Genomic DNA, 14,016 nt, shown 5'->3' with positions numbered 1-14,016 from the left:
AATCAACTTAAAAAACAAACAAAAAAACAAACAAACATATTATCATCTAATTAAATGCTGCAACACGGATTTCTGACGATGCTATTGCACCACCAAGCCCCGTTGCAACGCCGTCTGCAAGAATTTCCCGAATCTCTCCTTTTGTCACGTGACATTGGGATGCCGGACACCGAGGCGTCAGTGAACGCCTCATTGGGCAGAAGCAGGACAGCGGGACAGTTTGGAGGAAGAGGAGGACTTAACTCACTAGACTCACATTCACTCACTTTCACGCTCACGGCGGCTACGTTTCCCTCTTTATTTGCCGTTACTCCTTTACATTCTGAACAACGAAAGAATAACGAGGAACTGCATCTACTCTTCTTTGGCGTGCTTGTGGTGAGTTTAAGGAACCTCGGTAAAGATCTTTCCCCTCCATCTGTTCAAAGCTGCTTGCTTTCTGTGATACCCTGTTTTCATCTCGCTGTCCTCTCCAGGCAGTAACCCTCCCCTATCCTATCCTGTCCTGTCATAACGATATTCAAGCATTTTATGCTGTTTACTTATTACATGTTATTTTGCCTGTGGAACATGATAAATAGCTAATGCTAACATAAAAGCTGTAAGAAAACTCCCAAGGATAATTATAATGGACGCCAATTAACTTGCTATACTGTTAAATCGGTGTAAAATTCCAGAATAACATTTTCAACTTTTATTTTGCCTTCTTGATACAGGATAGGAAGCATGCTTTACTTACCTAATGTTGTAATATAGTACGTTTTCATCTGCTTGAGGAGGATTTTACCAAACTGACTACGCAAAAGTTTTTGCCTCAAAAGTTCCAAATCATGACGCCACGACTTTCCAATCAAGTGGAAAAAAAATTGAAAGTTGTATTTGTATCTTACAAATATATATTAATCAAGTGAAATCTAAATGCTGATACCATAAAAGTAATGATGCGATAAGGGAGGTATTAATTTCAATGTTAATAATAATAATAATAATAATATTATAAATAAACAAATAAATAAACTGCACATTTAAAAAAAACATTTTAGGGGGGTCCAAAACAGCAATTTAAGTTGGAACAATTTTACAGTGTTTGTTAGCATAACAAAGCAACCACATTATTTGCCCCAAAACAATTTGCTGAATTATTTTTTTCTAAATTGGGGCACAATGCAGGAAACAACGTGTAAACTCTAATTTCTTCATTGTGAAATGCATGAAAGCTGATTTTCACAACTGTAAAATTGAATTATCCATCTTGTAATTTTATTGCAGTTTGTTGCCATGAAACTTTGAATTCACTCAAGTTTTTATTTTAACAGTGTGGTTGCAGTGGTGTAGAATTTATATATTCATTTATTAACTTATATTTTCAGTACATTATTCACATGCATGACTCAATTTAACAAAGACAATGCAACCAGAAACATATTAATTTGACTATACCGCATAATTATTATGGTCGTAAATTGCATCGGTGTAGAATGCACTCTCATACTGAAAGCCATTTCTAATAATTATTCATCTACTCTGACAAAGACATTATAAACCCCTTAACAGATACTCACAACACATTTGTAAATATCCCTAAATTTTAAATTGAGTATAAGAATGATGACAATGCCTCCAGTCACTCTGTTGACATCTCTATTGCCAAATATTGCCCCTTTATACCATGAAGTGGGTGACGACACAGACCTCAACCAGTTGTAGTCGTCATGCAGTTGGCTCAGCGTTGTTGGTACAATACGACAGTGTCATTAACACACAGAGTGAGTTGTCTGCATTGCGCAGCAAAATCAAGCTCTTGTCCATGTATTGTGTCTTCATGTTGGCTGGTGAGTGCAGCTGTCTGTGAGTGTGAGAGAGGAGATCCTTGGGTGGCCCGATGTCATTGTGTCCTACTCCCAGGACAACTCCAATGTTGTGTAAACATCTTTGTACGGCTTCCCATGCTGCATCAGCGTCCATCAGGGTAATAACAGTGGGCCTGATTTGGGTACTCTTCCTGATTTTCCATGGTGAAACCCATCAAAGCTGTCAAGCAACATGGCTGATTGTGAATAACCTGAACAATCGTGAAAAAAAAAATACAGTCAGTGACTCACATTCTCACACTTGATGATTGGCCCTCGCGCAGGTACCAACTCTGAAAAATTGTGAGTCCTCAGCCCTGGTGTTCTTATCGGGAAACAATGATTTGAGAGTCCACATAGGCTTGCAGTTGTGCTCATGAGTTTGCATACACTGGCAGAAATTGTGAAATAATATCATATCCCATTAAAAAGAAAGTAAGTGTATTTTGCTTGAATGTTACATAATATCTTTCAAATTCTGGTCAGGGAATGTAAACTTCAGAGTGAAACAGTATTTTATTATTATTTTTTTATTGAACCGCAAACAGCATACAGTCATGAATTGGTCAAAGAATAAATGGGTTGTCCTCGGCGAGAATTAAAGGAGAGCATGGATAATAGATTGAGACGCTCTTGACAGCAAATACCACATTCATTGTCTTGAGTGACAGAGACTCTCCACGCTTTGCTTTTTCAGCCACAGATCCATATGAAATTCTCAATATACATTTTTGAAAAGCGCAACATACATGTATACTGTATTGACACAGCTTGTCGTGGGTGGCCAAACCTCGCATCATACACTGGAATTTTTTTTATTTAATTTTTAATAATTTATATTTAAATTAATCTTGGAAAAGCTTATGTGATACAATATGGCATCACTTGCGATTCAAATGTTTAGTCGCTGCAAAACTACTGACTGTCAGTCACTTATGAAAAATAGTTGCATAACTCCACACACTGCGCGACACTTCACTTCACATTGTGGATCTTAAATTGAAAAAAAAAATTCAATGGTCTCCACCTCTTTTATACTTGTTGCCAATTGCATCGCAATTTTGAGTGAGCACAGTGCCTGCTATCTGGACTATTTGTAAATCAGACCCTCTGTTTCCCCCTTTGTTCATTTGTTCATGCAGCAGGAAGCACGATGGCCGGACGATGTAGCTCCCCAGAAATGAGGATGCAGAATATGCATTATGTCGATCCACACAATCCTAGAGCCGGTCATGACAGCATGTTTGGCGTTCGGGTGCAGATTCAAGGGATTAAAGGTCAGCCCTTTGTAGTTCTGAACAGTTCTGGTGAGGAAAGCCACCGAGATGTATCAGTCATCACTCACCAGGCTGGGTACAAGCCGGGCATGGTGAGGAGATCCGTGGATGAGACAAGCTCCTCGTCAGAGTTTCATTATCAGAAACATCCTGAGATCCTACGACCATACGACCCCAGAAGCAACAACCTCAACCATCTCAACCCTTCGCAAACCCTTCCAGGAAGAACAGCGGACCGGGCCAAAGCCCGAATTCCACTTCCAGCTGAAGGCCCGACAGATGACCAGAACATTCCTCCTTCGGACGGACGCCTTCCCGCATTATCCCCAAACTCAGTAGACTCTGAGCCCTTCATGTCCGTAGGGAAGCTAATCAACCAGTTCAACAGTAGCCAGCGTAGAGGAAGGGGCGGCCCCAGAAGCCGGCTGGACCCAGAGGAAACGAGGAGGTCACGTAGCGTGGACAGCGGCCGAGCTTCCGACTCGTCTTCCTCTTCATCCAGCAGGACGTCGTCTCTAAAGGGGAGCAGCAGCGGCGTGACCTCTGGTGAGGTGTACCCTCCGGGGTCAGCTAGGGCTCGACTGCTGGGCGGAGAGGCAAACAAGAGAGAAGAGAACAAACCAAGCATTCCGCTTAAAGCTCATCATGGGATTGACATGGCAGCAAAAGTACGTCACAGAACAAATGAAACGTTGCAGAGCGCCTGCACAGATGGAGCTGAGGAAAGAGACGCACAGGTAAAGTGACGTCCTCACAGACGCGGTTCTCATTTGAAAGGTTCTATTTAATTATGCTCTCTAACCAGGTCACTCCTGATCTTCTGAAAGGACAGCAGGTGTCAGTCGACCCGAATGAAGACGCAGCGAAGCAAATGCTCTTCACCTACCTCAAGGAAGGGTGAGTGACCTCATAAAGAACTTGATGAGGGAGAGCTTAAATGATGGAGGGTGCCGCTGAGAGGCCACATTGGATTGTGCACTTCCTAAGCATTAGTACGACAAAATTGCTTAAAAAATGTTTAAATGAAGACAAAATGTGTTTTTTTTTATTTAACCATTGTACGGAAGAATATTGTAATACTTTGTATATTTTAATGCTCAAATGCATATAAAAGACGCACTCCCTAAATACAGCGGGTTTGAAGCGAACAAAATAGCCACATTTTGTTATTTTTAAGGACTTTCTTGCATTAAAAAAATCCATTCAAAGATGGCACAAAACTGCTGAACAGCAAACCAACATTGAAAAACAAATTTTGTGCATATATGCATTAGTAACACTATTAAGCGTTGAATATATCCATGATTTTGGTGGACACAAATTTAGCAGCTCGTCATGCACTTCAACGAATTGTCAACGGTTCTTGTGAAAAAAACAATGCAAACACTGCTGTTTGTGTCGAGATCGCTATTGCACTGGCAACTTAGGTTGGAATCTTTCATAGCTGATAGAAGCAACCTCGGCAGATAAGTTTGTGCTTAAATTCGGTGAACATGTAATTTTCTTCTCATTTCACCTGAGAGGCACAATTTTCTTGACATCATTTGGTCCAGACTTGTTTCTTCTCTGGCGGGTAAGTACAGTTTTGAGGTCGGAGACGTTCTTATGCGATGTCTTATTATTATTATTATGTTATTATAATTTAAAAACTGCTCCGCGACAGTTTTGCAGCCGCCCGTCAGTTGAACTACAATGACCCTTACAAGAACCTTACCTCCTCCAAACTATTTTCATCGAATTATACATCTATACTTCCATGTCCATTGACTGGTCGACTAATCTCGGGTTTGGCTTGGCACTGCCTCCCCGCTACCCAAATCCGATTAAGCGATATTGAAAATGGATCGTAAAATTGTTTATATTTTCATTTAATTCATTAAAAAAACAAATACATTGAAACTGCAGCGCACATGGGTAACACTAATATTATTAAAAATTTTCTATATTTGAACTCTCCTGTGATGATTTACAGTAAATCTTAAAAGTGAAACAGCCTCAGGAAAAAAAAATGATGGATTAGTTTGATGATAGAATAAAGTGTAAAAATTCTTTTTTTTCCCCAATTTACACTATTGTGGTGATTTGATAAGAGTTGCCGGCACAGCTGCTCACACTTACGCACACACACAGAGGCAGTCAGTCAGGAATGCAGAGCATGATCTTCAACAGATATAACTTGGAATGTCTTAAAGATCTATCACCTATTTTGACACATCGGCTCAAAGGTTTTTGCGGCAGTCTGTGTGAAGTTTGGCCAACATTTTCATCTCTGCACAGTCAAAGCAAGAACATCAAGTATTTATAAAGCATTTGTCTTTTTTTCTTAGGACCACTGACGACGTGGCCGTCACTAGGAGGAAAGTCAACCTGCTGCTTGAAAGGATCAACCGACTGAAGTGGAAAACAGCTGAGAATGTGGAGGAGGAGGTGAAAGTGAGTGGAGGAGTGAAATGCTCTCTATTCTAGCTCACTATTGAGTAACGTGACATGTTTGATTGGAACTTTCATTTCTGTAGGATCAGACAGTTGAGGTGAAGCAGCTGCTAGAGAAGCGGAACGCACTGGACTCCCAAGTGTGTGACTTGAAGCAAAAACTGGAAACCGAGATGAAGGTTTTGTGCAGTTTTTACTTACTCGATAAGCACAAATTACGACAACTTTTGTCTTGACAGATGACTTTACCCCCCCCCCCCCCCAGAATGAAAAGACACTTGCCAAAGCCTGCGAGAAGGCCCGCATGGAGAAGAAGCAGCTGCAGGAAGAGTTGGCCAAGAGTCAGGCCGAGCTCTCCAAACTTAGGAACAAACTGACGGAAATTGAGGCACGACTTAAGTCTACCAAAGACGAGTGAGCATATGGCGTTTATTGTTTATGTGTCAAATTGTAAATCACAATTTTTGATAGCAAATACTGAATGACTCCTGTTTATATATTTGATATATAAAACAAGTGCCAGTGCATTGTAACACAGAGAAGCAATGAATACTCACCGGGCACTTCATCTCCATAACCTAACAAGCTCTAATTCAAGCTCACTATGTGAGGAAAAAAATCAGCCCAGTTTTGAATACCACTTTTATTTTGACCCAGGAACCAAAAGCAAAAAAGCACATGAGTATGTAGTTCTACAAAGTACAACCACAATAATAAATCGGCAAATACCTCTATGATGGTATTCCGAATTTCTCGTCTTGTATCTCGGATCTCATTAGATTGTACAGGTGTACCTAATATTCCGACCGGTGAGTATGAACTGCCTGTCGCATTTAGTCTCTTTTCGTCTACCCATGTCCAACTGTTTCTAACAAATGGTTTCTCAATATAAACGGAGTACTCGACATTGTGTATTTCCTAGGTTGACTCAGATGATTGCAGACAGGGAACATTCTAAGGTTCAGATGAAGGACCTCCAGCAGCAGCTCTCCGAGATGCACGATGAACTGGACCAATCCAAGAAGGCAGAAATGATAAACACGGAGAAAGAAGTCATTCTGAAGGTAAGGCACGGCAGGTAAACGAGACAAGCTGACTTTGGTTGATGACCTCGTGTTATTTCTCAGGATATGGCCCAGCTGCGTGCAGACTTTCAGGAGATGCTGCTGGTGAAGGAGGAGCATGAGGAGCTCCTACAGCAGCAGGAGAAGCAGCTCAGCGACTTGAAGGGCGCCATCCAAGATGAAGTGGAGACCCACGATAAATACATTGCTGCACTGAAGGATGAATATGAACTCGAGCTTCAACATCTCCTGAGAGATTTGGAAAAGACTAAAGAGGTAAGTACAAGCCATTCTTTATCCTTTCTTCTTCTTCACATCATCTTCACTTATCATTCAAACCTAGAGCAACAGCGCGCTGGGCCGAGAAAAGGTGGAGGCGTTGGAGGAGGGCGGTGCAGCCAAGGAGAAGATGCTGGAGCTGAGTCAGCAAAGAGACCAACTGAAAGGAAAAGTGCAGGATCTTAGCAGCAAGGTGGATCAACTGAGTCGAGCCGTTCAGGAGTCAAAAGCGTCGGAGAGACTGCAGGAGCAACGGGTGAAACAGCTGGAGGTTCGTTGCCTCCACCAAGGTGGATTTTTATTTAATTTTTTTTTTTTAATATAGCAACCTGGATAGGTGTTACTCTCTAGTGGTTCGCACATCTGCCTCACAGTTCTAAAGTTCTGGGTGTGTAGAGTTTGTATGCTCTCTGTGTACATGCATAGATTGTCCTTATATTCATTTATTGCTTGGGTTTGTTTAAAAAAAATCGAGAAATAATCACATATTTAATGGAAATATTGAGGTGGAACTGCAATTAGAATTTTTTTTTTTGTTGACTTTTTCAGATCTACTAGAAATCCCAACTAATAGAATAGGATGATCACACACTTTAATGTTAGATCGTAACCTTCATTTATTTTATTTTATTTTTTTGTGTCAGGGAGTCTTTTTTTACCTCTATTTCAATATTAAGATTCTACATCAATGAAGATGTGCAAGCTCGCTAATGTTTTTGTTTGATTATTGTGCCCGAGTGAGATGATGTCATGCAACCTTTGCCTTTCCTGTTGTTTCTTTGGTATAAAGAGGGACAAGCAGAAGTTAGAGGAAACACTGCAGGATGTGAGGAGGAATGAAGAGGAAATGTGTCAGTCCAACCGCTCGTTGCTGACTCGCCTGGAGGAAGTGCAAGTAAAAAAAGAAAAATGGGGAAAAAAAGAGCACTGTGTGAAAGTATCTTGATATGGATATAAAAGTTACACCTTTGGTTGTTTTAGAGTAAGCTGACCAAACTCAACCACGAGCACAGGGAAATGAAAGAGAAACTTAGGGAGGAGCGGAAACAAACTGAAGAGTTGTGGAAGTGCAAAAGTGAGCTGGAGGATGAGAGGAGGCTGCAGGACAGGACAGTGGAACAACTTCAGAGGAAGGTATGCGCCTCCCTGCCTTTTTTCTCGCTCACGGGCGGGACGCGCTGAAACGGGGGAGTTTCACCTCTCCTGCTTGTAAATCTGCCTGCTCAGATGAATAGCATCATGGAGGACTGCGAGGCGTCTACAGATGTTCTTCAGAGCCAGGTCGACGAGGCCAAAGAGAGGAGTCAGAGGGAGTTGGCTGAGCTGCGCAGACAGCTGCAGGAAAAGGGAGCCGAGTTGGAGAAATCCCGACTCGCGGCCAAAAAGCTTCAGGATGAGGTGTGGCCCTCGCAAATCATTTTGCTGACTCATCAGAACGTGGGTTCAGATGTCTAAATCACTGATCAAATAGACCAAAGGGACTTTGATGCTGACATGCCAAGTAACACAACAATAGAAAGTTGTCAAAAGCATCACTTCTTGAACTTTCCACTACTTTCCTAATCTTCATCTTAATTCTGCGCTCAGTTGCTTCCTCTGGAGGAGGAACTTCGGAGGTGTCACAGGGAGCAGCAGGAGGCCGAGTCCAGGGCTGGGCAGCTGGAGCAAAGAGTGGAAGAGCTGGAGGAGAGGAACGCCACCACGGTGGAGGAGCGCGAGCGGCACGTCAAACTCCTAGAGGTGAACACACGCCTGAAGCCACTTTTTTGAAGGGTTGTTTACCATCTGCTAAACGGCTGCTTGTTGCAAAGTGAGTTGATCTGAGGTCACTACCACCATACGGCTTTCGTATTTCAAGTTCTACTGGCACAAAAATAAACAGAATTGAGTTAATACTACACTCGTTCAAACTGATATTCTGCAAAAGTAGAATCGATGCGACTGGACTCTTTGTGGCGGTTAAAGACCTTTAGTACAAAAAAAAATAATCTTCGGTTATAAATCTTAGGTTTGGAGTCCACCCATTTATATCTCTGGCGGCAAATAAGGGAACGAGGGGATTACCATGACCATGATGAATGACATCAACATCGACAAAAGTGTCCTTATTGTGTTTGTAATGGTTAACGTTTGTTACAACTCTTAACTAAATCATTCGCGCATATATGAGCGGACCTTATATTATACTTGATCACATCCTGTGGGGCATTCATTTGCCCTGGCGCCACTATTTGTCGTTGCTTTGTCGCTGGGAGCTATGAGGGTGTCGAACAGGACCACTGCAGCAGCCTCTCACAGCTCAGCACTGTTTGTCTTGCTGATGACAAAACATTACACAGTGACATCACTGTGTTGACACTGCGCGTCAAGCGAGGAAGCTCCGTGTTTACTGGGAAAAGTTCTCCGACCTGTCAGAGAGCGACAGAAACACTGGAGCATTGTACAAACACGGACGCCCTCGGCCGAGACAATCTCTTTTTTTAAATACATTCTCTAATGAGTTGGAATTTAGCTGTAATAAGGAAGTGAACCGCCATATTGTATCTTCGTATTTTTATACAAAACAGTGTTGCAAAGATAACCTTCGTTGGTGGAGATAAGCAAAAAGCTACTTGTCAAACTCAGTTTTGTTCAAAGTTTTCTGACGGTGACCGTTATTGACTATTCAGGCGATATTTTAAGTGATATTTTAACTGCCGTAACTGTCATACAAGTGTCAAAGAAATCACCAAGAAATGCGGTACCGTATGTGCAAAAAGTCTACATGCCTCTGTTTAAATGCCAGGCTTTTGTGCAATAGAAAAATGAGACTAAGATCACCAATATCATTTCAAAATGTTTTATTTGACTTTTGTCAAAAGCCTACTAGAACAACTTAAATTTATTTGTGGTTGCTCAGAACCCCTATAAATGGTGGCTGTGTGTCCTGACTCGCATTTAACACATGTTTGGGTGTAATTTGTTTATTCTGAACACAGCCATATCCTAGTCATGTGAGGGTGTGCAAACTTACGCAACCAATTTTACTCAGTCATCTCAAAAATATTTATTTCACCCCCCACCCCCAGTCATGCATATGTCACAGTATTAGAGTAAAATGTTTTTTGAAATTATTTCTCCTTGTATTTTTTTTTTAATATTACAAAAATTGACAAAATTTTCCAGATTTTTTTTGGGGGGAGGAGGTTTCAATGTCATCTCTGTCTTATGCTGTAGTGTGTTAATGTGTATTTTTCTTTTTGAAATCGGATTTTAAAAGGGCTCATATCTGTTAATTAAATACATTTTTAAATAACACATGCCATTAATGGAAATGCTCATATTCTTCAAATTAATTGATTTTCAAAAGGAAAGTATATGAAAATAACGCAGATACAATAAATAATTATGTTTTGCCGTCCTTTTTTTCCTTCTCAGGGCCGCATTGGTCAACTGGAGGAAGATGTTAACGACGAGCGTAGCACTGCTGACCGCCTGATGGAGCGATTAGACAAAACCAAAGAGCAGGCAAGTTTACGTTTCTTTATATCAAACTTTGATTCTCAAATGGGGATATGTGAGATTTTAAAATATATTTCAAACGTACATTGCTTGATCACAGCAGTTGCCTCACTATCACCACGAATGACAAAGCACAAGCCCAAATGTCTCACAAAATGCAAAAACACTCAGTAACGCAATATTCAGTGTTGACAGTTCATAATGATAATGTTGTCGGTCATTAGTATTATCATCAATAATTATTAAATACGTATTTTAAGATTTTTTTTCCCCGCAGTTTACAATTTTATTTGGAATCAAGAAAACACAGTTTTTCTTTTAGAGAACAGATCTGTTCTATGATTGCAAAAGAGGGCACTTTAGGTTGATAAATATATTAATGTACACAGTGTTTCTTTTCATCCAAAAATACTTTGTGCTGGTTAGGGCGTACTTGGTTGACAAAAATTCTTCTCACGGGGGTAGCTACATCATTGAAAAAAATGTTGACAACCACTGATATAGTACACTGACCTTTTTTATTTTTATAGATTCAGTCAAGGGTCAACCTGCCCATGATAGAATTATTATTTCAAGTTGTGCTTTTAGCATTAACAGATGTGTGGGCTGCATACTCAAATTTCCCCACAGCTGTCCAATCGTCTCCTTAAAAATTGTGTTTTTGTTTCATTGTGTTCACTGTGTAGCCACGCTGACGTGCGCCTCCACTCCTCACATCTCATATGTTTCTTATTATCTCGTGTCAGCTAGCATGGGACCCTTTTTTATTTATTTATTTTATGCTCAAGTAGGCCACTGTTAGAAGCAAAGTGCTGCAGTCTAATTGACACAAAACGCCGTTTTGGATGCAGTGCAAAGACACAAAACAGCAAACTATTGTGTGTGGTGGTTCACTTTCCCTTCACTGGGCCTCTGGATGTTATTAGAGAGGAGAGGCTGTTAAGACTAGACTGCATTTCCTCTTTTTTTTTTTTAATGAAGTCCATTTAAACTGAAAGTGACCTTTTTTGTTAGTTTTTTTTTGGTCAGTGTGGGAGGTGGAACAAGCTAGCTAGCTATGTAGCTAATTAGCTATCTAGCTAGCTATCTAGCTATAGCTACCTACCTAGCTAGCTAGTTAATAGTTAGACGAAATAGCCAGTATGTGTATGTGTATGCACCCAGAGCCTCCATTGTTTTTTTTCTTACTATTGTACATTTTGTTTTGCACTGTTGTATGAGTGCAGTGCAATATGATTGTATTGTACCGAAGTGTATATCTTGATGTGTAGGTTTATGTGATGTGTGTCAGGTGGATCAGATGAGGAGTGAGTTGATGCAGGAAAGAGCAGTCAGGCAAGACCTGGAGTGTGACAACGTGAGCCTGGAAAGACAGGTAGGGCGAACCCATCATGTTGCCGGTTCGAACAAACACTGTCTTAAAGGGGACTGTGTTTTGCGTGGTCTTAAGGTGTAGAAAGCAATTATTTGGCCAAACAAAAGGGAAATGTATTTTCTCACACAGCATTTTGTGTGTAATAATCACAAATCAGTACAGCAATTTTTTTCAGCCAAGGCCCTCATGCGTACCTTGAAAGAAAAGGAGAAGATGGCAATGCGCATGACAGAGCTGAACCAACATACCTCCCGAACAGAAGTTTCACAGACGAGTGAAGTGACATCACAACTATGTCGAAGGTCACTCAATCAAAATAAATAAATTTCAATTGATATAAAAAAAATAAATAAATAAAAATAGCATACATTAAAGCAAATACAACTATTCTAATCACCCACAAAATAAATTAATTTTGCTGTTAAGACTACTGTAGTCCACTCCAAGTAAAAGATCACGGTTCTGTGCAGTTCTTTCATGCGAACCTCATACAACTTCTTTTTTTTTTTTTTTTTACTGTTTATTGATTGAGTTGTGTCTCCTCATTATTTTGTGGATGTGACCTGACTCAGACCTGTACTGGCCATCTAGCATTAAATTTAATTTTGCCTCATTTGTGACATTCCTCTGTCTCATTTCCTGCATCAGAATAAAGACCTGAAGAGCAGAGTGACTCATTTAGAAGGATCACAGAGGACCAACCAGGATTCTCTCATTTCTAAACTCAACAGCCGCATCCAAGAACTTGAGGAACGGTTGCAAGGAGAGGAAAGGTGAGCGCACCGTAACCGTTAACTGAACAGTTCTTCACATTCAAATCGACATCGTAGTGTAGTTGAATACAATATATTGCTATACATATCTATATTTTACTCAATAAAATAACATAAAAATAATATATATATTTATATATATTTATATATAACATAACATTTTCCATAAATTATATTTAAAAACGGTTCAGCCCCACCGTTAACTAAAAATATTTCCAGTGATAAAAGCGTAAAACTATCTAATCCCATTGTATAAAATAATACAGAGGACATATTTTACATGATAGTTGTGTGGTGATCCCCTCTTGTGGTATCACTTTTCCTCCGCTTGCAAGGCTGCGAGCATCACAGTCGGGGGTGTAAAATTACAGGAAGCTGCAGCTGATCTCTTGGCGCATCTCCTCTCAGGGACAACAACAACTTGCAGCAAGTCAACCGCAAGCTGGAGCGCAAGGTAAAGGAGATGAAGATGCAGGCCGACGAGGATCACACCAACCTGCAGACGCACAGAGACCAGGTAGGCGAAACCGCGTCGCCGTCACTCACGCTCATCTCCAGTAGCCCGCCGTCTGACTTGTTGCAAACGGCGCAGTTGACTCAGAGACTGAAGACGGCCAAGAGGCAGATGGACGAGGCTGAGGAGGAGATTGAGCGCCTGGAGCACGCCAAGAAGAAGCTGCAGAGAGAGCTGGAAGAGCAGCTTGAGGCCAATGAGCAGCTTCATGGCCAAATTGACACCATGAGGAAAGACATGAGGTGAAGGTTTATCATTTAATTGCACTCAAATTATTAAGTACCGCTTATTTTAGGGATTGTTTTGTCCTTTTTTTTTGTATTTGCATCACCAGGCGCAAACGGAAATCACCTCCTGTAATTAAAGTGGCGGAGGATGGCGACGGCCTGGATGATACTGGTTCTGATTAACTGGAGAAATAACTCACATCACGTTTGGACTTATTGAGGAGCTTCTTTCAGTTATTCCAGTAACAACTCCCTATTACCCTGACATTGTGATCACACTGACCTCTAGTGGCAATATTTGTAACTACATGACGTTGTAAAAGTCACAGTGCACACGATGTGGACAAAAGTGTTGAGGCATACCAACAATCTGTTTTCTATAGCAGAGGTTTTCAAAATTAGCACAAATTCCGTGTAACTCTTTTTCGACATAGTAAACTAGAAATTGTGAGTCAAATTTTCCTCTGGAGGGATGTCCTTCCTGACCACCTGTTTCAATACTTTTGTCTACATTCTACGTATAACTTTTGTATTTGGTTCCATTGAATTTAATCCGGAATATTTCCCAACTAATGGTTCCATGTACTTTCCTGTACTTTTCAAAACGTGTATTAATGTTTATAAACCTCTAGAAACTTCATACAAATAAAAATATGACTGCGCCTTGTCCACGTTATCGTAATCATGCATACAGGCAGTCACGACACAATCGCAACCACACGT

The 14,016-nt window shown here is 40.7% G+C and overlaps 1 protein-coding gene across 5 annotated transcripts; it reads left to right on the top strand.

Annotated features, from left to right (window-relative positions):
* The first annotated feature begins 159 nt into the window (after positions 1–159).
* Positions 160–13,960, top strand: LOC148335004 (cingulin-like protein 1). 5 transcript variants are annotated; one of them, XM_088297808.1, is made up of 19 exons: positions 160–287; positions 3,000–3,864; positions 3,933–4,024; positions 5,455–5,560; positions 5,644–5,739; positions 5,826–5,974; positions 6,483–6,624; positions 6,688–6,900; positions 6,968–7,174; positions 7,694–7,798; positions 7,885–8,037; positions 8,131–8,301; positions 8,491–8,643; positions 10,321–10,410; positions 11,696–11,779; positions 12,428–12,552; positions 12,961–13,069; positions 13,145–13,308; positions 13,401–13,960. In XM_088297808.1, exons 1-19 carry the CDS (start codon positions 160–162, stop codon positions 13,474–13,476), a joined length of 3,228 nt encoding a protein of 1,075 aa, XP_088153934.1. In that variant the 3' UTR covers positions 13,477–13,960. The 5 variants fall into 5 exon arrangements, 4 of the variants coding, with proteins under 4 accessions (XP_088153934.1, XP_088153932.1, XP_088153931.1 ...); XR_015844014.1 differs by having other exon boundaries at positions 229–378; positions 2,993–3,864; positions 12,924–13,069; XM_088297806.1 differs by having other exon boundaries at positions 229–378; positions 2,993–3,864; positions 3,960–4,024.
* Positions 13,961–14,016: the final 56 nt, after the last annotated feature.

This window comes from Idiotropiscis lumnitzeri, chromosome 6 (assembly GCF_059441095.1).
Source record: "Idiotropiscis lumnitzeri isolate Australia: NSW breed Sydney's pygmy pipehorse chromosome 6, RoL_Ilum_1.0, whole genome shotgun sequence".
Taxonomy (NCBI): Eukaryota; Metazoa; Chordata; class Actinopteri; order Syngnathiformes; family Syngnathidae; genus Idiotropiscis; species Idiotropiscis lumnitzeri.
The sequence above is the reverse complement of the archived record's forward strand: the minus strand, read 5'-3'. Positions and strand labels throughout refer to the sequence as shown.

Excerpts from the sequence above, each read along its gene's own strand:
- LOC148335004 (XM_088297808.1), top strand. The coding sequence starts at position 160 with ATGCCGGACACCGAGGCGTCAGTGAACGCCTCATTGGGCAGAAGCAGG. Across the intron at positions 6,625-6,687 it reads AGAAAGAAGTCATTCTGAAG|GATATGGCCCAGCTGCGTGC; the intron begins GTAAGGCACGGC and ends GTTATTTCTCAG. Across the intron at positions 8,302-8,490 it reads CCAAAAAGCTTCAGGATGAG|TTGCTTCCTCTGGAGGAGGA; the intron begins GTGTGGCCCTCG and ends TTCTGCGCTCAG.